Source organism: Hyalella azteca, unplaced genomic scaffold (genome assembly GCF_000764305.2).
Source record: "Hyalella azteca isolate HAZT.00-mixed unplaced genomic scaffold, Hazt_2.0.2 contig5386, whole genome shotgun sequence".
Lineage (NCBI taxonomy): Eukaryota > Metazoa > Arthropoda > Malacostraca > Amphipoda > Hyalellidae > Hyalella > Hyalella azteca.
This window is the reverse complement of record NW_025935579.1, coordinates 985,609-1,010,469: the sequence shown is the minus strand read 5'-3', so window position 1 is coordinate 1,010,469 and position 24,861 is coordinate 985,609. Positions and strand designations below refer to the sequence as shown.

The window sequence follows — 24,861 nt, the reverse complement described above, 5'->3', positions numbered from 1 at the left end:
TGACACCAATAAATAGTTTCTTCGAATAAAGTACATATAGTACACGGTTCAGTATTGTTGTATTATACAGCGATACATGGAGTATTTTAACATGTTAGAAGAATTCATCTGTACCATCTCTAAATTGTTTATGCAAAAATTCAGCAGCAGATATTAACCTGTTTTTCCACCTATCTACGGAATATGTGAACGGTCGCACCTGACCTCGAAGATAAGCCCACAACAACACAACAGTTTGCTCTCCAATTACATGGGCTATAACGTCTATAAAACGCAGGGCAGCGCGACGTTACCTCATTGTTCAGCATGATTCGGTTTCTTGCGTTGACCGCCGTCGTGGCCTTGGCTTCGGCCAGGGTTTCATACGAAGGGTAAGGCGCATTGCATTGCATTCTCACCCTAATTTGTGACAGGTTTTTCATGATTAATGAAGTTTCGTTTGCCACTACTTATTCGCACTTAAGTTTGTGTAATTTCAGTTTTAACATAATCAGTGATAAGTTCATTCTACACTGATGCCCCACATTAAGGGCGAATTTTAAATAACTTTATCTCCAAGTATTATTTGTTTGAATATGAAGTTAAAATGAACAATAACCTGACAGTTACTGGGATTTATTCTAAGATTACTTGCGGTTATAAAAACGGCAATTTTGTCCAGTTTCCAGGTATGGCGTCTAGAGGTTAGTGAGGAGCAGAAGCCTGCCTTCTCCGCCATCTTGGAGAAGCACAACATGGACGTGTGGGGACGAGGCAAGGATTGGATTGACGTCCTCGTGGACCCCAAACTTCGTCACGGAGTCATGACAAGCCTGGCGGCTAAAGCCATCCATAGTTCCATCATGATCCAAGACGTGCAGCCGTGAGTAGCGTGCTCTAACTTAACGAGGAAGTTGGAAAATATATAATTCTTCCTCACAAAAATGCGTAATTTTCACCCCGCTAAAAGTTTACTTGCTCTAAACCCATTGAAACTATATAATTTATTTTTGTTCGAATATATTGACTGTGTATAATTTTTTTAAAGGCATTCGCAGCCTTTTTCGTGACAATAAGCTCCTTTTAGTAAATTCTACCGAGTTCTGAATGTTTTAAAATTCTACCTCAGGCTTATCGAACGAGACTTCGCGAGATTGGCGAAGAAAAATAAGGACTTGAAGATTGCCTTCGATGATTACAACACTTGGGAAGAGGTACGATCCTATATAAGCCAAATTAATCTCATTTGTTGCAAGTATAGAGTGCAACTAATTGAATTTGAAAAATCTTCCATTTGGTGGAACAGAATCTTTTTGAAATAATATGTAAATGAAGTGATAAATTTCTTGATCAGATCGAGGCGTACTTGGCCGGCCTGCCCGCAAGCGACGACCGCACGAGCCTCGTGTCGCTCGGCAAGACCGTCGAAGGCCGCGATCTTTGGCAACTGAAAATCTCGGTGGGCGCTGGCAAGAAGGCCGTCTGGATCGACTGCGGCATCCACGCAAGAGAGTAAGAGTGCATTCACTGGAATCACTTGAGAATCTTGTTTCTTTGATCAAATAAAACCTGTGCATTGAATCGACATGAACGAAAGTTAATTTTTAATTTGTTCACAGATGGATCGGGCCGGCAACGTGCTTGTGGGGCATCGACTTCCTGCTGAACAATTATGGCTCTGACGAGGGCGCGACTGCCCTCCTGGACGCCTACGACCTCTACGTCCTGCCCGTCAACAATCCCGATGGCTACGCCTACACCTGGAGTGTAAGTTGGCTTTGATCCGAAATGTTGAAGGCACCTTCAAGGAATGTAACACGCTCAAGGCATCTTCAAGGAACTCTGTCAAATGCTTAAGCAAATTCCAATGTTCCCAGTCATCCAGCAGGCGAGCCAATCATTCAAAGTAGACAAGAGGTAAGTGATGCAGGATACACCGGCAATAAGGCCATATTGAGTGTCTTATACTAGTCACTTAGTTTTCTATCAGCCTTAAGCATAAGCCTGTCCTGGGCTGTATCCTACACATGCAGTCACCAGCAAGGTCTGCAGGTGGCACAATCGTTCGATCGCAGCCTTTTGCATGTCATTGTATCCACCGAGACGCTAAGAGTCTTGCCATAATAATTAGTAATAAAAGCAGCGTCAACCGCAACCTCTCACTTGTCTCTGATGCAGTGCTCTCAGGAACGTCAAACCAAACGTGATTGCATTTTATAATGACTGAGACACGGCCCTTAGTTTCTGTGATATCGTTCTTTTCTCATTTGTTCAGACGAGTATTCATTTCCACCAGCAAGAATTATCGTTACATTATCAATTCTTATACGATAATAACCTATATTTGCTTAACAAATAAGTTATCGATACCGACATGTGGAACAGCCTCCCTGATAGCATCGTTGACGCTCCGAGTATGAAAGCCTTCAAGAACAGACTAGACGAAGCTATGTAGGAGCATATGTTCAGTCTTAAAATGCCTAGCAACTTACGGAGCAGTGCAATGTTTGAAAGTACCTTCGCAGGCAATAAGTCCAGCAGCTATCTCAATCAATCGTCAGTTGTGGAAAGATCGGGTTCCAAAGGCCGGATCCCTTGTGAATCGTCACGAAAAGTTCAAGAATCGGCAACAGGCCATGGGCCTATTTCTTCAATGCCGTTACTTCTATTCTATTCATTGTGCCTAGTACTTAATATGAAAATTTTTTTAGTTATAAGGAGATCTTTCGTACTTATCGCCAAAATGTGACAACTTTTATAGCTGGAATATACAGGGAATGGTTATCACTCGGAATCAATCAACATATCCACGGCGATGTGTCTCAGAATTTCAATAACTTATAATGAATGACTATAATTATAGTTAATACAATAACTTAAATGAATGATTAACGTGTAGGCCTCCTAATATTACTAATTTTTAAGTTGCCAGTGAACTGTACGAAAATACTTAATTACTCATGCAAACGTAAGCAAATCTGATACATGTTTTTCAGGATGACAGACTGTGGAGGAAGAACCTAGCGGTTTATCCCGGCAACGAGTGTGTGGGAGTCGACCTCAACAGGAACTTCGACGATAATTTCGGCGGTGTTGGAACATCCAACGACTCATGCTCCTTAAATTACAGAGGTTAACGACTGCTAATATTATATCATCTTGCCAATATTATATCAGAGTGCGTCGGCTACACCACCCTTTCAATAATATTTTAATAATATCCACTGACACTGATCACAGCTTGTTTCTATCGATTACAAAGAGACGTGTAATTAGTAAATGAATTGAGGTTTCACTCTCAATATTTTAGAAATCACTTATACAGAATTTAGAGATAATTACTTCCCTATTGAGGTCCATCACCTGCATCGGAGCCTGAGACCCAGGCCGTTCAGGCTGCCATCACAGCCCTGGCCCCTGAAGCCGCGGCGCTCTTCAGCATCCACTCCTACCGCCAGCTGTGGATGTATCCTTACGGATACACCTCGGACCTCCCACCAGATGCTGACGAACTGGTCAGTCAGTAGCGTTCAGAATTATTTGCATCATATATGAAATTACCGGATGAGTTTTATCATCAATGCTATGAATTCTAAGTAAGATTATAAATCATCTGACGACAATAGAAATTGGAATGAGGTAAAATATAAACGTTCCAACATTGAAGGCACTGCTTATCCATTGCAAAAAGTGTGGATGGTTCTAAAAAAATGAACAGGTTTTAGTTTTTTCCAGTTTTAGAACAAATATTCTATTTTCTAAATCAGGACCGAATTTCTGCTATCGGCGTTGAAGCTTTGACCGCCGTGCACGGAACCGCCTACCAATACGGCCCAGTTTCCACCACAATTTGTGAGTACTACTCATCTATTAGCATGAGTTACAGTCTGACCTAACTTCTGGCTAATTCATTTACAACGGCCACACATCTCTGCAGTTGAAATCCATAGCCTCAAATCCTTCGATAGTTTATTAATGAAATTGCTTGAAATTGCTTAAATGAACAAGGTCTCAATTTTAAGCAATTAATGAAATTGCTCAAATGAACAATTCACCGGACGGATCATGATTTGTCTCGGTGAAAAAATTTTCGGGAGCGCAGCCGTGGGTAACAAAATTGACTCGTAAACAGGCCCTAGGCCCAACGCCAACCATCAGCATGCAATATCTACACATAGCCTCAGGTCAATGAGATGTGGGTAACTCCGGCTAACAGTAAATCCGCTTTGCACAACACAGCCACTGCTTCACAGCGCCGGAGTACAACTGGCCGAAGCGCAACAGGCCCTACCGCAACAGGCGCAGGTTAGGTTAGGTTAAGTTAGGAGTAGCCTGTTGCGGTAGGGCATGTTGCGCTCCGGCCAGTTGTGCTCCGGCGCTGTGAGACAGTGCCTGTGACTGAACGGCGCTGTTGTGGTGGGCGCTATGTGTCGAAAGCCGTGAAGATGCCCGGCTGCGTTACGCTCGGGGAGGTATATGAATCGCACTGTGGACTTGGGCTATGCTGACCTCTAGCTATCCACCCGAATTTTCTATCTGCATCCTTCGAACTGAAATGAAGCATTTCCGGGAGAATAATGTTAATGATCAATCTAGTTTTCTTGCTGCTAATACCTTTAAACACTGTTCTTTTCGAGAAATAATTATTTGTTTGGCAGACCCTGCTGCCAGCACCACCATCGACTACAGCTACGCCTTGGGTATCACCTACTCCTTCACCCTGGAGCTCAGGGACACCGGCACCTACGGATTCCTGCTTCCTGCCATCGAAATCGTGCCGACGGCCGAGGAGACCTGGGCGGGCCTCATCGCCGCAATCCTGGCCATCCCTTGATGACACGGTTTCCTATCACTGGCAGAATTTTCGGCAATTGAGGATTCTGTTTCGTCAACATTTGGAAACTGATCGTAAGAGTTTAAGATATTTTGTTCTTGAAAAACGAAACGTGTTTATGAAACAACATATTAATGTTATGTCTAGTATTGGTAGTTAGTAACAAGAACACACTATTTTTGGAAGTATTAAGTTTCAGAAACCCGTTTTGACCATCAAAGGCAATGAGAAAATTTTTAGAAACCTTATTTTGAACGTTACAGTTATTGATTCGGTTAAGAAAGTAAATGATTTAGCAGCCATTATGGGTTCTCATCCTTACTCCGTCGAATGCAGATGAGGTGGAAGTTCATTAAAAAAAACGTGGCAAGTCACGTTAATCGCACCCAATATTTACAGTTTTTATGCATATTTAGGCAAATCATAACATAACATAGTGATGTCGGCGCTAAAGTGTAAGCCTGATGTGGCCTGTCGCCGATTCTTTTCCTATTCGTGCCTTGTTCACAGAAGATCTAAAATCGTGTCATTTGACCGGATCTTTTCATGACTGACGATAGTTTGAAATAGCTACTAGACTTCCACCGGGTTCTATATGGTGGTAGGCATTTCAAATCTGAACATATATTTTTTCATAACTTTATCTAGTCTGTTCTTGAACGCGTTCAAACTTGGAGCGCCAACGATGTCATCGGACAGGCTGTTCCACACGTCAGTGATTTGAAGCGAGAAGAAATGTTGTCGTGTGGAAAAATTGCAGCGCAGTTTTTTTAGTTTATAGCCGTGGCCCCTGGTGTTGGTTGTTGTTTCAAATTCTAGTAATTTTTCTGGGACCTTGTATAAACCATGAGTATACTTGTATACTTCACTGAGGACCCCACGCAGACGTCAATAACAGGCTTGGAAGCAAATAATATCATTGGTAATGATAATATATGAACGTTAAATAACTTGAATACAATGACAAGGTTATAATTCAGTAGTTACTAAAGAAGTGTGTGCTAGTTTATACATTTTATGAATTATAAGGTAGTAAAGAAAATGAATTGTATTCATACAATTTTATTGACTCGTTCAAGTTTCTGGGCAAGCGTAGTGCATGAGTGACATGATTATAATAGGCATCAGAACAGGCTGTAAATAATTTAACAGAACAGATAGTAAACAATAAAAATCTTAGATATATATGATTGGAAGGAATGTTTTCAAATTTAACATTAAAATTGTCAGGAATTGATATAACAGAGAGAACGATCAGCCTCATAAGTTGAACCAGTGCAAAAATTGTTGAGGAAACGTTGAGTTATCCTCTAGAATCACAGCGTAATGTATTCGATCATCAAATAATTATAGAGGATTGTTGAAATTAAATAAAAATTATAGATTAATCCATGATTAACTCCGTTGTTGAAAGTCATGAACTATAAATTTCGATGCATTTTAGATCTTCTATTGCACAAGTGAGTAATGACAAAAAATCTCAGTCAACCAGCATAGATTTTTTACAAATCTTGAATGCCTCAAAATATGCCCATAAAGGCGCACATGCCCACCGCTACTTATATAATAAAAATGCCAGAGTGAGCAGCGCATGAATTACCAATGCAACAAAATAATCAGTAATACCAAGGCCTAAATATAAATAAGACCAACGTGTTGTAATGAGCAACGCAATAATTAAAACTATAATCAAGTAAGCAAGATAATACCGGACCAAGAGCCGGACAAGCGTGTGTTCTGCATGCAGTATACATAATATCCTTCAATGACGGGCTCGCAACAGCGCTGCCTTGTCAATGTGAGCAATGAAATATTGGTCCCGATAATAAATAATTCGCTCAACTCATATGAATGAGAAACACTTATATATCATGGATGGAATTTCAGCCGAACCCATTGTCGGATAAGTTTTGACCGTTGACAGTCAAATTAGAGAGATATAGACATCCCCACTGTCTGTGAGTTATAATATACTTCACAATCTCCTGTTGAACAACAATTTTCATACTTTTGACTTGAAACATTAAAAATTTTGTCGGCTATTACCTTGAAAAATGTTTGAAAAATCATCAAAAGTTTTATTTTTTTGTCTACGAAAATAATTACTCTAATTGTAAAATAATTTCATATGCTGATACTGCGAGGCAAATTTCTTAGCAATAGTAACCCCAATTATACCTAAATAATAAAGTCCGTTAGATACTGCACCCCGGGTCCGGAATCGGGTAATCCCGAAGCTCTCTGTTGATCGTCCGCAACAGCGGATGCTCCTCACAGCCGCACCGGTTGCGGAAGTCGTCCAAATCCAACGCCCATATCATGGCGCCGCCAAGCCCCATGTCCTTCACGTACCGAGACTACAAACAAATCTTATGTCAGTACATATAAATATTTCAATTATATACAACATTTACAATCTGTCAAATGAAAAAGTAAGAAAGTCATAAAAGTTAAGGAAAGCATTGAACTTGAATATCTCCTCTACCTAAAATAATAAGTATTAACTGAATATCTATGACACTCTTCGCGTTGTAGGGAATGAGAACATAAATGCAACAGACTTGCTAACTGGAATGCAGGCGCTAATCGCATCAGTAAATAAAGTCTCCACAGCTAAGAAATGAGCAAAAACATTTTTAGTTGATTGCCATTCTATCTTTCCACAGAAATGCCTTCGTTCAAGTTAACTATTGGAAGCGACATTGGTGTTTAATGCAGCTCAAGCATCAACGTCGGTTTTTTCTCACCTTTCATCTAAAATAAGTACATGTCGTTGCTATCTCGATTTCCAATCGTGAAAAGCCGATCAAAAGTTTGCAAGCATTAAAAAACACTACAGTTGAGGATATATTATCAGCAAATGCTTACCTTGTATCTGATCATGGAAATATCGTCGAATCCGAACCACTGGCCCCCCTTGTAGGCGTATGGACCGATGGTGCTTTGAGGATCTCGCACCACAGTGTAACCTCGGTTCATGATGCGGTCGCAGATCTGTCGTGATAATTACTTTTTAGAAATTAGACTTAGTAACAGACATAAGTTGCCCTAAAATAAAAAAAATATTACTTGACTCGAAATTAAACCGAGAAATAGTCGGAAGCAATGCGCAATATTCTAACAAATAAAGAAAATCACGAAGTTTTGAATCTCACAACATGATTTAAGAATTTCAACTCGATAACTATTTAATTTGAGAAGCAGATTACCTTCATGATTGATTAATCGTATGTGTGGAATAAGGTATAAATTAAATTTCAATGAGAAAATTATATCTGAATGAAAGCAAACACTAAAGCCACTTTACGTCGGTGGCCGAGCAAATAAGGCCGAGGAACAGACCTCGTAGTAAGCCAAGAAGCCGCCGGCTCTGGTGAACTCTCCGGCCTCGCCCCTGCCGTAACTGTTGGCGTTTAGGCCATTGTCGGTGGCGCTGGCGAGGGCGAACGACTGGCCGTACATCGGCATGCCCATCACAAGCTTCTTGCGGTCTGCGCCGTGCGCTAGCCAGTAGTGGATCGTGTAGTTCTGTTCGAGACCATTTGGAATTAGAGAATAGTTATAAAACTATTCAAAAGAGATTTATGGAAGCATAGCAATATTTATCGGCATTAATAAACTAATAAATGGCTCTACTCTTAAGCGGAATAATTAAACTATAAACTACAGTCATGATTAAAATAGGATTTCTCTGTCTGTATTAAATTAAAGACAAATTTAGACCCAGTAGAACGCTATAATATAAGCAATCATAAAAAGTGTCAAATCTTGATGGACAATAAATCAATGTAAAAGCTTACAGCGTTGAATTCAGGTACAAGGCTCTCTGGATGATGGAACATGGGCGCCACGTGGCCAGTCTTCTTGTCCCAGTGGCCGTGGTAGTCGTAAGTCATCACAGCGATCCAGTCCAAGTAGCGGTTAAGTTCTGGTACTTCGTAACCTAAAAGCAAGACACGTGTCATCAATTTGATCTACCAGTTGATCTACCAGTTATGATTTCTCCGCGTACAATACGTGAGCTTGAGAGGCTTTGTTTGCTAGACGGTCAACAAGGTCTTTAATTTACGCTGAATAATGCAAAACAAACATAATTTACTTAACTAAATATATACAGAGACGATTTTTCAATCACAATTTATCGTGCACAACTAAAAACGTGCGATGGCGTTTCAAAATATAAGTCGTCTTCAACCCGAGATATAAGAAACTAATTCAACAGCTAATCTTTAGAATCGCCATTTACTTGAAGTTCCCTGGAACTTGAATTATATTAAAGGGAGGATTAAAGAGCAAAATGTACCAGCATCGATAACTTTGTAGCTGGGCGAGACAGCGGCCGAGAGCAGCAGACCGTGGGGCTGGAAGGCCGCGTGCAGCTCTCGTATCCAGGCACTGAACGCAGGTTTGTCGGACTCGGGGCCTTTGTTGCACTCAACCTGACAAAACGTGGCGAATATATGAAAATAGCCAGGTTATCATGAGTAAACATTGATGGCTACTAAAGTCAAAAACTCAAAATGGATATGGTTTCCAGTGACGAAAGGAAATAACGTCATCAGTGGCTCGCGATAAGGTTACTCAAAAAATTTTATACGAAAAATTGCACGGAAAATAACGCATTTTTAAAAATTTTATGGAAACGGACAAAAAAATTCTCGTTGCTCCGGAATAAGCACTGAAAATGGAGGAAAAGGCTGTCGTCCGAAAAAATCCTTCATTGATGATATCAATCCATGATGATATCAATCCATGATACTTTTACGTATACCAGTGAAATTTGAAGATGACCGATGATCAAATATTCTACATCGCAAGTTAATGGTACGTTTTCCTTTTCCATCGACGAAACGAATTAATTGCAAAGCGACCTTAATAAGCTCACCTGCCAGCACTTAGGATACTCCCAGTCCAAGTCGAGGCCATCGAAGTTGTGTTTGAGGATGAACTCGACGACGTGTGCCGTGAACTTCCGCCTCGCCTCAGCGCTGTTCACAAGTCGGCTGTACTTGTCACCTGCCGAGTCGTTCCAACCGCCGATGGCGATGAGGACTTTCACGCCCTTTGCTTTCAGATCAGTGACTTTCTTGTAGAACTCTGTTCATAAAATATGATATAATTGACTGAAATTCTAACTATAATAAACAATGAGAAATTATGTACGAATATATAAAGCACAACCCTTGAGCGTAGAATTACACTCAACACACTCTTTTCTTGTTGAACCCTTGGTAATCTCGCTGATGAACAAGGATGTCCCATGAACAACATCTGTTAATCACACAACTCCCGTTTGGACCGTATTTTTTTATATTTAAGTGATGTGGATGATATTTTAGGCTCTGACGCACCGTTATCATAGTCTGCCCAGGTATCGTGAGGCTTGATGAGCAGTCTGGTACCGTCGAGCACAGCGAAGCCGTAGACGATGTGCGTGCAGAGGCTGGGGTCGATGTCCTCGGGCTTGTACTTGCCGATGCCTTGGCGGTACCAAGCCCAGTTCGTGAAGTAGCACACAACCTACACGACATTTATAGTAAATTCCAAGTATTACACAGATATAAATTATGCCGGTAAAATAATAATTCTGAGAATTTTTCGTAAGTAAATTAATTGTTTTAGGAATCTTCTAATGGAAGTTTTGATGGCAATTACCTGTCTCCTTGATAGCGATAGCACATTATATAACTCAGAAGATGGAAGTGACAACTACTCAGAGTATTTATATGTATACAAAAGAATTTTGAATACATATAAAACTATGGAAGACAAAAGAATTTAATAACTTTTAATCGAATATCACGTCGTGATGAAAGGTGAACAGTAAATTTTATTTCTTTTAGATCCAAGGCTACTTATTTGGTGTTTTGGTTGTTGTGAAAATTCATTTTGAATTTCATTTCTCACTCGTCCTCTGTAATGAATTTCAGATTTTTCGCTTCTGTTATTTCTACCTGTTATTAGTATAATTATATCTTCATCATTTAATATTCACCTTAAAGCCGGAAGGGTCAGATGTCACTGGTCTAGGAGTGGCCATTGCAACAGCGGTGGTCTGTGGTGGCGGTTGCCAAGTTGAGGGCTGGTCTACGAAGGGAGGGGGGGTCGCGGGCAGCCCGGGGGGCGGCGGGCGGGAAGGAGCAGAGGGGGAGCCAGAAATCTTACAGTTCGCCTTGTCAGCGAACTCGCAGCGCTGCACACGAGAAAAAAACAATGTAAATTTCTAGCATGAAATATTTATTTACTCATTTGTGACTTTACAGCCAGTGAAATGAATCATAGGTTTATGGCAATTTCTACGTAGTAAATTGTCATTTTTTTCTTTAGGATGCGTTCAACTAAACGACCCTCGCAGAATTATAGAATAGAATAGAATTGTCGGCACTGGAGAAATAGGCCCATGGCCTGTTGCTGATGCAGGCAGAAGCAAAATTCTTTTGAATTAAAGAAACACGAGGAATTAAAAAAATAAAAAGGATGAAATTGAAATGCAGGTATTAGAATTGGAATAATTTTTCTGCCTGATCATCGAAAAAAAATAATATAAAAAATACATGAACAATTATGCATAGGATTTGTTGTTATTATAGTGCCCCGCACATCACTCACCGACTCAGCCCAGTGCAGCCCAGGGAAACATTTCCTCTCAACCAGCACGCCCTGGTTGCACTGGTAGAACTTGTTGCAGTCAGACTCGTGGGGTCGGTACTCCCCCACCTCGCATGGTTGACCTGCAGCAGCACCAGCACCCGCCCCCGTGGTAGTTCGAGGTGGTGTTACCTCTACAGGAGGTAACCATGGTGCCCTGGTGGTTGTGGTGGTCGCTCTGCGAGTGCTCGAGGACAGCCATGGTGGACGTGTGATCAAGCGAGTGGTAGCAGGGGTGGTTGCTTCAGTGTTTTCACGAGTAGAGATAGTGGTTGATGGTTGCCAAGGAGTCCAAGCAGTGGTTTTCCTGGTTGTCATCCACGGTGGTAGGGTAGTGGTGGTGGTTGTTGTGGGGGTCAAAGCTAAGGGTGGACTACCAAATGGAAGCAGCTGTGATGGCGGGCCTCCTGAGGTTTCATAATTAGATTTTTAATACAGTTTTGCAAGAATTTTCAATTTAATTTTGGTTACAATTCATTTAAGATTTGTCCCTCACGTGACAGAAAATACGTATTTTGAAATTTTATGGAAAAGCATTCACTTTTCCGATCGTTTAAAAATCACTCCCACTAAAAAATCATTTCTTGGTCTATTAAGCAGAGGTAGAGCATTTCAATCGATAAAGGTTTACTTGACTAATAAAACTACTGTAAAGTTATGAATTTTTACAGTAACTATGACCTAAGTCAAAATTCACGATTTAGAAAAAAAAAAACAGGATTAAATATGATAACAACGTTGAACCATTGTTAAGTTGAAAAAAGTAGCAATATAAGAAGAGTTTTTAAAATGAATAAGAATAAAAGTACTCATTTAATCAAGCGTCCAAAATATTCCTTTTCCAAGTCTATATCTTTACTGAGTGATTGCACGTGTGATAAATTCAAACGTTATTTTGATAATAACATTCACTTTGCCCGGGTGGCACATCAAGTTAATATTATTTTGATGGAAAGTGGCTACGCAGCAGACTTTAATCAAATACTTCTACGCCTTCGAATTTATCGTTTACTGCGTTATGGGTTAGGGACCTCACCTCCGAGGGTTGGACAGTCAGGGTCAGGAATAGGGTAGTTCCGCAGGACTCTATTGATGGTCCGCAGTAGCGGATGCTTCTCACACCCACAGCGGTCACGGAAATCGTCCAAGTCCAGAGCCCAGATCATGCCGCCACCCAAGCCCATCTGCTTAATGTACTCCGACTGCGCGAGAAATGAAATTAAAATGATCAAAAATACGTCGAGATAATTATGGAATAATTAGAACTGTGATTGTAATTTAATTATTTGACACAATCATCAAACAATAACTACGCAGGATTTCCACAGCTAACTTCTAGAAAATACGTATATTAAAACTTCTGCGTCAGCTCAGATCACGAATGTTCTAGAGTCTCTATTTCGGAAAAAATTTTCTTCCCTAGATGCGGTGGTAAGAACACGAACCTTGTACCTGATGACGCCGACGTCATCGAAGCCCACCCACTGGTTGCCTCGGTATGCGTAGGGACCCATCGTACCCAGCGGGTCCCGCACCACCGTCCAGCCCTGGTTCTTGATTTTGTAGCATATCTAAAATAAAAAATTCCGTTTTACCACATGGAGACATGACACTAACTTGTAACAACTTAATAAAGGGAAATCGCTCATTTTTAGCGCATTTTCTCATTTATTGAAAAAATTCACTATTGTGCTCATCATGTCCGTCTGTCTGTCTGTCTGTCTGTCTGTCTGTCTATCTGTTTGTCTGTCTGGCTGTCTGTCTGTCCGTCTGTCCGTGACCTCAAGTTTTCGTCGACGAGAAAATGCGCTCTCTGTCACTCACTGCAGTGAGTACTGAGTTATATTTTTTATAATCTCCTCAAGGCTTGGATTGCAACATGTTAAATTTGATAGACCTAATCTCTTGCAACATTTAAAAGGCCCTTATTTTCTATAATAGTTTATTCTGATTCTTCAATGCCTGTCTATCTCTCTGCAGCTACGAAATCATTTACAAGTCAGTGATTTACCCATTAAATCCACTCAAGAATTTTTACCTAGAATTATAATACCCCAAGTTAAACTCGAATAGAATCAAAAACAAATATTTTGATTTTCGAGTTCTTAATTCACAATCAAAACGGATGTAACTGAAAGAGACCTCATAGTACGCTAGGAAGCCCTGGGCCCTGGTGTAGGAGCCGGCCTCTCCACCGCCGTAGGACTTCTGGTTGAGGCTGTTGTCAGCCGCCTGGGCGAGGGTGAAGGACTGCCCGTACATCGGCATGCCCATGACCAGCTTCTTGCGGTCCGCTCCTCCCTCAAGCCAGTAGTGGATCGTGAAGTTCTTTAATTGGAAAGAGAAAATCTTAAATTATGATGCAGAATTCACCCTGTTGAGTGGATCGTAGAGTTCTTTAGGAGAGAAGCAAGTGTCAAATTATTATGTATACTACTAGTCAGTAGTGGATCAGAATGTTCGATTGAAATAAAGAAGTCTTAAATTTTTATGTTTCCTCCCAGCATTTAGGGGATCGTGGAGTTTTATTGAAAAAAACCAAGTCCCAAATTACTATTTATCTTTCCATCTTTTAGAGGCTCTTATAGAGCTCTATTAGCGGGGAAGAAATTCGAATTATTATGTATCCCTCTGGTCTGTTGAGATTGTAGAGTTCTGCGGCACGCATTAAAGACGTTAATGTTATTATAACTTTTTACCAAAAGTTGACACGGAGTGGACTGAATTGAAACCCACAAAATGATCGTTCAATCAACTTCTATCATCTAGGGGGATTGTGTAATTACGTATTAATGGACTCAGCTAGATCAGCTTCCCTAGACTGATTATAACATTTTTAGTGTGCTGGATTTAACACTAAACAGAAAGTGAACGAATTTTGCATCCCTTTCTTTAAAAATGTGTTTTAAATTTCCCAGCTCTCATAATAGCATTGCAATGAAAGTTATTCAAATTAATATAAACAAGATAGTAATTGTTAATAATAGCAGTACTAGGAGTTTAGGAAAGGGCAAGTTTAATAAAAAGAATGATTTGAAGGAAGTAGCTCTTCTAACCGTATTGAAGAACTCGTTGGTGGTGTCAGGGTGTCGGTACATGGGCGCCACGTGGCCAGTCTTCTTGTCCCACTGGCCGTGGTAGTCGTAAGTCATCACAGCGATCCAATCCAGGTAGCGGTTCAGAATTGGGATTTCGTAGCCTAGTTCAAAGAAAATAAGCCATAACGGGATTAAAGCCAGTAAAACGGGGCAGATATGGTCAAATCTATTTTGTAGGAACTGAACTAGCATAGAATTTATACAATATAATGTTTTTACAACCATGGGATGATGAATTATATAAAATCACACGCTTCAAGAAAGACGTTCCTTAAGAAGGTTGATCAATTCAACTTTTAAAAAAGTAAACATTTAACCAATATACGAACGTATTGCATACTCTAATATAAATATTTTTAACATTCAAAGAGCAATTATAAACATTTTGCTGCTATTATACCTGCATCGATGACCTTGTTGCTGGGCGAGACGGCGGCAGAGAGCAGCAGACCGTGAGGCTGGAAGGCCGCGTGCAGCTCCATGATCCACGCACTGAATGCCTGCTTGTCCGAGGCCGGGCCTTTCTTGCAGTCAACCTGCCATGCAACGAAACACATAGTAAAATTTATACCATACAGTAGTTATTTAGTTAAATATTAGCAAATAATATTTTTATAAGTTGCTGGCTATGCGCTCGTGATTGAGCTATTTGGCAAGATCATTGAACGTCACTGGTAGAAGAAAAACAAATTATTCTTGTAAGTTATATGAGCACTTGGTGGGTATAAGACTGCTCTAGTGTACAGGTACAAAATAAAAATACAAAATTTTCCTAAGTTACGCATATCAAACTTTTTGTGACATTGATACCACAAACAGAAAGGCCATTAACTTGAAGTGTTATCTTTTTCTAACTCAACGATTACAGCCCATAAAGAGCCTAGCATCGTTTATCCTTGAAAAATAAAATCAAAAGCCTGATTCGATGTACGAAAGACAGAATTAATCATTGCTAAGAAATTTAACAACAGAAATATCTTAGATAAACAATAAGCGGTATGAAAAAAATAAGCACATCAAAAAAAAAAGGAGATTGCCTAAATAGAATAAACTTGACTTGAAAACAAAGCAAGAAACAGAAGAAAACAAAAACTTAATGCACAGTACCTGCCAGCAAACCGGGTACTCCCAGTCCAGATCAAGTCCATCAAAGTTGTGCTCGAGGATAAACTTGAGAACATGTTCAGTGAACTTTTGTCTTGCGCTTGGGTTGTTGACTAGTTTGCTGTACTTGCTGCCCAGCGAGTCGTTCCAGCCGCCGATGGCGATGAGAACCTTAGTTCCTTTAGAGCGATGACTTGTGACCTTCTCGTAGAACTCTGGCGGTGGGAAGTACTAGTCATGAATTATTGCATTGAAAGCAGTGCGAAATTTTTATATTAAATATTTCAGAACATCCTGGGAAGCTAATGACGGTAGATTCAATTCACAGTCCAAATAAGGAGTTCTATGATGCATGAATTTAGAGAATCACGAGACGTAATTTCTTACGGGTTGTAATTTATTCTTACCCCTTCTAAGGAGTAAGAGGCGTAATAAACGGATTTATTTAGGCGTGAAATCTCAAGGAATTTGGTGCAATTTATTGGCTACAGATTAGCCATATTCTGCACGTTGAAATTATGTTTTCACTTCCGTTTTGAATGCGATGCTGAACCAAACACAGCTAAATAAATTTTAAGCCCCAAGATATACAGATTAACATTTCTTCTTTATTTCAAATATCAATAAATAATATTACATAGATTAGTAAATAATTCAACATAAATAAAATTATGCTGTGGTCTGCTCACTATTGTCGAAGTCCGCCCAGGTGTCATGGGGCTTGATGAGAAGCCTGCTGCTGTCGAGCACAGCGAAGCCATAGACGATGTGCGTGCACAGAGACGAGTCGATGTCCTCGGGCTTGTACTTGCCTTCGCCTTGGCGGTACCAAGCCCAGTTCGTGAAGTAGCACACGACTTTGAACTCGCCGTCGTCTGCACATAATAGTAATATTATTTTAAGAGACTAATTCAAATTCTTCCTATGACACTTGAAATTACATTTCCCTAATGACTGTTATTCCTGGCGCAAAATCAGAGCAAACTAAGCTATAAATTCCAGCTAAAGAAATAGTTGGCGTTTAAATAAAGCAAAATTAAAGCGTTTAGCTTGATTGCAGCCTGAACTATTTCCAATAAAGTTCCTTGGCTATGCTTAGCAAAAACCCTCATCGAAGGAACGCACCCGCAGGTCGTGGGACGGTGGGTGAGGAAGTAACGGCCGTGGAGTCACTGAGTCTGGGGGTCGTGGAAGACGGCTGGGGTGTGGGGGGTGGTGGCGGCCGCCGTGTGGGTTGAACGGAACCTGGGAGTGTTACCGCGGCTCCTCGTGGGGGGCCTGCCAGAAAAAGATACCCGAAATAAATGGAAATGAAATTCTCGTTGCAACTTACTTAGAATGTGAGGGATAGTAGAATAGTGGCCGGTTACGAAATCTCAGACATTCCTTAAGGCGAGCTGCACTACCAAACACTACCCATCCCTCACCCAATACACTCTTGATGACACATCACTCACCCAGCAAATTCTTCATCACCCATCACTCAGCTAGCACACTTTTGATGACCCACTACTCACCCAGCAAGCCTTGATGACCCAGCACTCCCCTAGCCTATTTTTGATGATATGATATTTTTGATATTTTTTATTACATTTTATCTATTTACTCCCCAGCCCACTTTTGATGACCTTTTTTTTTACTCCCCAGCACACTCTTGATGACCCATCACTCACCCAGCACACTCTTGATGACCCATCGCTCACCCAGCACACTCTTGATGGCCCATCACTCACCCAGCACACTCTTGATGGCCCATCACTTACCCAGCACACTCTTGATGACCCATCACTCACAGATGGCCCATCACTCACCCAGCACACTCTTGATGGCCCATCACTCACCCAGCACACTCTTGATGGCCCATCACTCACCCAGCACACTCTTGATGGTGTTCATTAGTGGGTGCGCCCCCTGGCCACACCGGTTCCTGAAGTCGTCGAGGTCGAGAGCCCAGACCATGCCTCCTGCCAGCCCCTTGTCGCGGATGTACTGCGCCTGAGATGGCAGGGTTTAATTATACTTTAATTTAGTTACGCCTTTAATTATAGGTGAGTTCAGGCAAGTTATGACTCAATTTTGATGCTATTTATTAAAGAATACAACCTCGAAAAATATTCTCACAATCATATACGTATGTGTAACACTAAAAATCTTTTCTTCGCGATGGCGGTTCTTGATGCAATCCACAACTCTTATTGAACTTTTCTAAATTGTTAGAAATAATTTAAATTTTTAGAGAGCTCATATGGTGTAAGTTTATACCTTTTTCCTGATAGTTTCGACATCATCGTAGGAGACCCACTGGTCTCCTGAGTAGGCATACGGGCCCATCCTGCCCTCCGGGTCCTTGACGACCGTCCAGCCTCCGTTGCGCACGCGGTCGCAGATCTGGGTCGGGACACTCATAATAATGTCATAAAGATATCAAATGCCTAATGTTCCAAGAATATGTAGGATAATTCATTTAAAAGTTTGTGTGATTTATTATTGAGGAGCGAAAATGAAAATTTAATTCTGAGAATTTCGAACTGGGCTGAATATTTTTTTATGACATAGGCTGATTTTTTTTGTACTCTGATACGTTGGGAAAGATGCATGACCTTTTTCATTATACCGAAGAAAATGAATGATTATAATGAGAAATTAGTGGGAAAAATCCTTTAAAAAATTGAGGCAAATAACGTCATGAATAAAAATTAAATTTTTAGACATACTGCAGTATCAATTGCGAGAGTAATATATTTCAACTATTTTCAAGCATAGTACCTCGTAGTAGGCGAGGAAGCCCTTGGCGCGCGTGAACTCGCCAGCGGTGCCCCCCGAGCGGGCGGGGGCGTTGAGGCCGTTCACTGAGGGGTTGTTGAGGGTGAACGACTGCCCATACATCGGCATGCCCAGCACCAGCTTGTCCAGGGTCGCTCCTTGCTCCAGCCAATAGCGGATTGTGAAGTCCTGAGGAGACGTAAGATATTTGTTAAATTGAACAAATAGACAACGTCGTTGCTTAAATGTAAGAAAATTATACATTAAAAAAATAAGAGAGTAAATAGTAATGAACAGATTTAACTAATAGTTTCGATGAGACCTCATGGTTGCCATCGTAGTATTTTTTATTATAATTCACAAGGTTGGATATTGAACATGAAATAATCTATGAATATTGTACCATGTTGAAGTAATCGATGTCGTCTTCAGGGTGGTAGTACATGGGCGCCACGTGGCCAGTCTTCTTGTCCCACTGGCCGTGGTAGTCGTAAGTCATCACAGCGATCCAGTCCAGGTAGCGGTTCAGTGCAGGTACGTCGTAGCCTTTACCACAAACAATGAGATCGAACATATTAAAAAACTTAAATTGTAGAAGATGCAAAATTTACAATCTCTTCACAGAACGAAAATTACAATGTAATTTTTCCTTTATTGTTAGCGAATGAGAACTTATTTTTTCAATGGTATTTAGAAACACACCTTCGTCAATGACTTTCTTGCTGGGCGAGACGGCGGCCGAGAGCAGCAGGCCTCTGGGCTTGAAGGCTTCGCTCAGCTCCCTCACCCAGTCAGCGAACGCCTGCTTGTCTGTAGCTGGGCCTTTGTTGCAGTCCACCTGACACAAGAAATAGAAGGTTATTTTATTTTCATTACTTTCTTTTGCTGATTGACATTTTTTATTTACCTTCAAAAAATAATATATTGCCTGAAATTAAGATAAAGTAAAGCAGTTCGAAATTCACGAAATAACATTACCGAAATTTAAAAAGAGTAATTAAGAATTTTTGTACCTATCGATCAAGCACGAGAAAAAAGTATCAATCTACGTAATTCATCACGGCCCACATGTGACGATAGAAAATTTATTTTTCTCACCTGCCAGCACTTGGGATACTCCCAGTCCAAGTCGAGGCCGTCAAAGTCGTGCTTCGTGATGAACTCGATGACGTGTTCGATGAACTTCCGCCTGGCCGTTGGGTTGTTCACCAAGCGACTGTACTTGTCGCCTGCTGAGTCATTCCAACCTCCGATAGCGACTGTCACTTTAATGCCTCGTTTCTTTAGGGCCGTAACCTTCCCATAGAAATCTGTAAAACAATACTCGGTCAAAAATGCTCTCATGAGATATCGCATGTTAATGAAGAATAACGCATAAGGTATTCTACAACCTACACGATATTTTAAGCGTACCTCCTGACTAACCATTCATGAACGACTCATATTTGAATTTGTGAAGAATGATTCGTAGGCATAATTTTAGTACTGACTGTTATCGAGGTCAGCCCACGAGTCGTGAGGCTTGATGATGAGGTTGCTGTAGTCCAGCACCGCGAAGCCGTACACGATGTGAGTACAGATTGTCGGGTCGATGTCGTCTGGTGTGTACTTGCCAATACCAGGCCGGTACCAGGCCCAGTTTGTGAAGTAGCACACCACCATGTAGTCCTCTGGTATAGCAAAATAAAATTTGGAAAATTATGACCGCTTTTAAAGAAATTATACGCTTAGCAGTTCTGTATGGCGTTAACATTTCCTCACAGAACATTATTCTAATTCTGGCAATCATTTCGGTCAAACCACAACTCTTTCCTTAATTAGAGCACTTTTTCTCACGTTCATATTGACAATCTTACAAACACCAGTCCTTATATTAATTCTATTTAGGACTGGCGTTTATGTGCAGGTCACTACGACCCACTTGATAACGAGCCTTCACCCTGCACGGGTTCCAGCTCGACGGGTGCGGGAGGCGGGGTGGTCACTTGAGGGACGTCACTCGAGGTAACTCCTGACGAGGGAGCCGAAGCGCCTCCACCACCACCATCGGTTATTTGGCAGTTAACACTCTTGGGCCAGTCGCAAATGTTCTTAATCTAAATAAAAGATAAACAATATCATTAAGTATTGAAACACATAACTACAGCAAAACGCATATTCATGTTTTCTCAACACTTAAATTTATGTTGAAAAACGCTTACTTGCTTACTTCAAAATCAATAGTAAATAGGACTATGTGTAATACATGAATATATGAAAAAAGCGATATCAAAGTATTATCTTTCCGATTGTTCACAGATGTAGCGTGACAAGTAACGATCTCTTCGTATACATTACTTTTATTTGCATAATTTCGTACCTGCATTAATAACTGAACCGTGTTTAGGTTTTATAATAAACTTCTCGAGCGTAAGATCTTCATTGAGTACGATCTAACTTCACGTGAAATCTTAGATTCAAAGGATTTTCACTTTTACAATAATAATTTACAATCTGAAACAACTAAATTACGATTGGTTGTAAAATTGGAAAAATGATTAAAAGTAAAGTAGATAGCTAATTAAGTAATAAAAATGTCAAGTGATTGTACCTTATTCCAGAGGAGCGGCGACTGGCAGGTGAAGCGGTTGAGGCTGCCGTGCACACAGAGGTAGTAGGAGCTGCAGTCTGAGGGGTCGTGCTGGTACGAGCCCTCGGGGGAACACGACAAGGACATCGTCGTCAGGCTTGGCTGGGTCGTCACCCTCGTCTGGGTCGCCACGCTTGGCTCAGTTGATGGAGTTGAAACATCCGTCTCGCGGGTGCCTGAAAACACAATTAATGAACAGGATTTTAATAATAAGATTAATCCAGCTGTTGATATGGACGATATGTGAGTATTGTGCATGAGAGTGATCGAAGCGATTTTTGAGCAAAAAAAATAAAATTCTAAAGAAATTGTACTTGCGTTCAAGAAAAAAAGTGTTCCAGTGTAAAACTGAACAATAATTTGTAGTAAAAAATTATCAGTGAAAAGGTGTGACAATCTCTGCAGCAGTGACAATGCAGAACTAAAAAATGTGCATATAACTCATGAGAGCAAAAATCATACACTTCAATTGTATACATCGCATAGCAGGAATGTGAATGTAAAATTAAATGTTTAAAAGAATCGCTCTTTGTTTGAACCTTCAACGAACATCTCTGTATTTACACTAGTTATTAGGAATAATTTATAATTCATTTAGGAACATAGTACCGTTTTTGAATGAGATGCTATCGTACTGTTAACAGATATAAATTAATCTACGATCATTCACTTTTGAAGGAACTTTTTCAAAGCTGTAGAGTCCTTAAAATGTAGGGCTGTTTGAATCGAACAATGATACTCTTTTTAAAATTAATTCCATTTCTCTAAAATAGAAATCTAATATTGATGTCAACATGAATGTAGAGAATAGATTAAAATCACACCGTTATATAAAAGGCCAGAGTGCCAGAGTCAACAATAATGTGCAGAGTTTTAGACGTTGAAAGAAGTACAAGTGCCTTTGCCGAGCAGTTGTGGAAAAATCAATGAAACTAACATTAGTAAAAAAGTCCTTGAAAATAATTAAGTTCTCCTATTCTGATTGATTTTGCATTTAGAAAACAAAATTTGTAAAATACTCATACCTATAAAATAAATTTTTTTAATAACAAGTTTCATAACATCAAAACCCTTAATCCTTAATAGTTAACATCACGTCAAGGCACAATACCAGTAAAACAATAACTCAAACCAAACAAATGAATGGCGGCGACAGCAAAAAATTACAAAAGCTTATCAGCGGATGATTCAAGACGTAAAAATTTGTTAAGGCACGTGCATAAGTGAGAGCGAGACATTACCATGCATTTAGTAGGCACTAAAACGAAGTTTGGTCCAATATGTGAATTTATAATTAGGATAAATGGGATGTAAATTGACAGATTGTCTATATATTATGAATGGGATCATGTGTTAAGAAACGATTTTCGCGGCGCAGTGAGCAGACTTTATGGTAATGAGTATTTGTGGGAACTCTGCACGAGAAATAAGGCTCGGTCCGTCAAATATTTTCTTTAGTTTTTAAATGCAGATATTTTGGACCTGATTTCGAATTAGTACGGGGCGGCTAAAAACATAGGATTCGGATTGTTTTATTATTTGTGTTGACACTGTATTCATGGAAATACATGTTTCGCTGATTATTAGCGAAATCATCTATGAGAACCTGAGTGATTGATTACAAGAAATTATGGGACGCAATGGTTTCCTTATGAATCCAAGCATTAAAAGTTTATGAAATATCCTCAAGGATTGTTATAATTTGTAATCTGAAAGAGCGAAATTATGATTGACTGTGAAATTGAAAAAATGGTTCATAGTAAAATCACGAAAAATAAGGAGGGATCGGAAAGTTTCATGACTAATTTCATGTGATAAATCGTTTTAGTGCTACTTTGAACCCGTAAAAATATCGAAAGCGAAGAATTTTGAAACATTGAAACAGTAAATTAAGCAAAGCTTCTAATGGATGAACTACACAGAGACCGAAAATCAGTTGAAGATTAGAAAAGAAAAAACAGCCAAACAACAGAAGAATTTGATGGTTTTGCGTCATCATTGAGGAAGCATTGTACCTGAAAAATAAAAAATTTAATTAGAAAAATTCATTCAGGTATATGATATATTATTATTATAATGTTGTTGTTGTTCTTCAAAAAACCTGCTAATGTATTTCGTAGACAGACGATATACAGTCACACAATAACATAATAATTCAGCGATAACTTCCATAAGATAAGATAAACTAAAGACAAAACATCACTTCATCACATTAATTTTTGACTAATATGTCAAGCACACAACAAAAAATATGAAGCCATTAGACAGTAAACAATATAAAAAACAACAAAAACTTCAGTAGAATTAAATATAACACATCGTAACAATTTTACACTGAAGAGTATGAAAGCATTGTTAAAGTCCAAACCGATAATAGAGTTGTAATGAACAGAGGCATTTACTTACAAGGTTCATATAAAGGAGATACACGGTGAGCTTCTTTAAATGCAAGAGAAGAAGTCCTGCTATCGACAAACGAAACATTTTAGAATGAACTTTCTGCCAGAAAATAAATCTTCTGGCCGAAATATAACGTATAATGAATTCACAATTGAAAATGCAGAACCATATTTTCACAGTAAAATTCTTTAAAAATCTACAAAATCATAAATTAGTAAAACAAGAAGTTTAAAAACGTACTGATGGGCAACTATGGACTGTGGAGAGTTTTTATAAAATACTTGCAAGAAATAAATTAAAATTTCGTTGAATTCTTGAAATTAACCCAAAAAATTGCAATTGTGCAGAGAATAAGACAACTGGTCATTATCAGTCATTATATGCTATGAGCGGACGGTAAATTGGCGAAACTGGATTCTCATTTTTTTAAACTTGTGGTACATATTACCAGTTGAGTGTAAATAACCCGTTGAGTGTAAATAGCCAGTTGAGTGTAAAAAAAACAGTCGAGTGTAAGTAAACAGTTGAATTTAGGTTCGGGATTGGCCATTCGATCCGGTCGCACCAGACTCGTTCAGAGCCTCGGTTACTGTTTGTTGTTTAAAAACTGCCCGCACGATGAAAACAAGTATTTCAATTTAAGAATGATTTATTTTAGAGAATTTAAATGATTCATAATATTGTACGTTTACCCAAACGGATGGCAATCCATTCTCCAGCATTATAATCAATGAAGCTTTAAAACAGCTTCCTCGAACACATGCTGTGAAAATAGTCTTGCCTCTCGCGCAAACAAAACTCACACTTTTCGAAAGAGAGTTAAAATGATGTCCAAAATTGATGAAATCGTGTCCTCCTGAGGGAAATGCATAGCAATAAAGCTTGGTTCGAAGTAGAGATTAAGGGTCGAAAGGAAATGCAGGGATTAAAGCTTCTTTGAAATCACAGCAACATGCAAATAATTAGCCAGGCCAGCAATTTAAAAAGCCGAAGAGTGTTCTAGAAGTTTCAATTTATGATTTGAAGGAACAAATGGATTCCTGACAATGCTCGACGATACATTGATACAAGAAGAAGAACGAACTGACATTAGGTGCACTTGAATTGAACTGGAAGCACTATATTCTATGGGTGCGTTCAAGCTCTTAAAACTCCTGATTGGTTTTTGAGTGTTGAAAAAATTGAAATGGTTTTTGCTTTTCTGTATCACATCCGTTATTTTTACGGGTGTACTTAAATTTTAAGAAAATCAGAAATTTCCCTTAGGTACACGCATGTATATAGACACGCCATCCATGTGACAGCCTACTCGTGATATGTGAAAATTATGTTATCAAAATACATGGTATTTGGTTTACCTCCAATTTCGCTGAAAATTTTTTTCGGAAAAAATGCTATATGGCTAG

General features: G+C 39.6%; 2 protein-coding genes across 2 annotated transcripts in view; one reads left to right on the top strand and one right to left on the bottom strand.

Moving 5' to 3' along the window:
* The first annotated feature begins 284 nt into the window (after positions 1–284).
* Positions 285–5,114, top strand: LOC108668905 (carboxypeptidase B). Its single transcript, XM_047880407.1, has 9 exons — positions 285–371; positions 662–862; positions 1,109–1,193; positions 1,334–1,491; positions 1,599–1,746; positions 2,976–3,111; positions 3,334–3,494; positions 3,747–3,831; positions 4,638–5,114. Exons 1-9 carry the CDS (start codon positions 307–309, stop codon positions 4,811–4,813), a joined length of 1,215 nt encoding a protein of 404 aa, XP_047736363.1. The 5' UTR covers positions 285–306; the 3' UTR covers positions 4,814–5,114.
* A 1,778-nt stretch (positions 5,115–6,892) lies between these two features.
* LOC108668927 (probable chitinase 10) overlaps positions 6,893–24,861 on the bottom strand; it is a 54,001-nt gene continuing 36,032 nt past the window's right edge. The window contains exons 13-38 of the mRNA XM_047880418.1: positions 21,017–21,231; positions 20,348–20,522; positions 19,917–20,096; positions 19,525–19,736; positions 19,129–19,264; positions 18,830–18,972; positions 18,430–18,615; positions 17,926–18,051; positions 17,535–17,658; positions 16,789–16,941; positions 16,353–16,538; positions 15,667–15,878; positions 14,960–15,095; positions 14,518–14,660; positions 13,604–13,789; positions 12,907–13,032; positions 12,498–12,663; positions 11,423–11,868; positions 10,809–11,006; positions 10,165–10,333; positions 9,699–9,910; positions 9,117–9,252; positions 8,614–8,756; positions 8,156–8,341; positions 7,682–7,807; positions 6,893–7,170 (exon numbers count right to left, since the gene is read on the bottom strand). Coding sequence (XP_047736374.1) covers positions 7,009–7,170; positions 7,682–7,807; positions 8,156–8,341; positions 8,614–8,756; positions 9,117–9,252; positions 9,699–9,910; positions 10,165–10,333; positions 10,809–11,006; positions 11,423–11,868; positions 12,498–12,663; positions 12,907–13,032; positions 13,604–13,789; positions 14,518–14,660; positions 14,960–15,095; positions 15,667–15,878; positions 16,353–16,538; positions 16,789–16,941; positions 17,535–17,658; positions 17,926–18,051; positions 18,430–18,615; positions 18,830–18,972; positions 19,129–19,264; positions 19,525–19,736; positions 19,917–20,096; positions 20,348–20,522; positions 21,017–21,231 — 4,583 coding nt within the window. The 3' untranslated portion in view covers positions 6,893–7,008. The remainder of the gene's footprint in view (positions 7,171–7,681; positions 7,808–8,155; positions 8,342–8,613; positions 8,757–9,116; positions 9,253–9,698; positions 9,911–10,164; positions 10,334–10,808; positions 11,007–11,422; positions 11,869–12,497; positions 12,664–12,906; positions 13,033–13,603; positions 13,790–14,517; positions 14,661–14,959; positions 15,096–15,666; positions 15,879–16,352; positions 16,539–16,788; positions 16,942–17,534; positions 17,659–17,925; positions 18,052–18,429; positions 18,616–18,829; positions 18,973–19,128; positions 19,265–19,524; positions 19,737–19,916; positions 20,097–20,347; positions 20,523–21,016; positions 21,232–24,861) is intronic.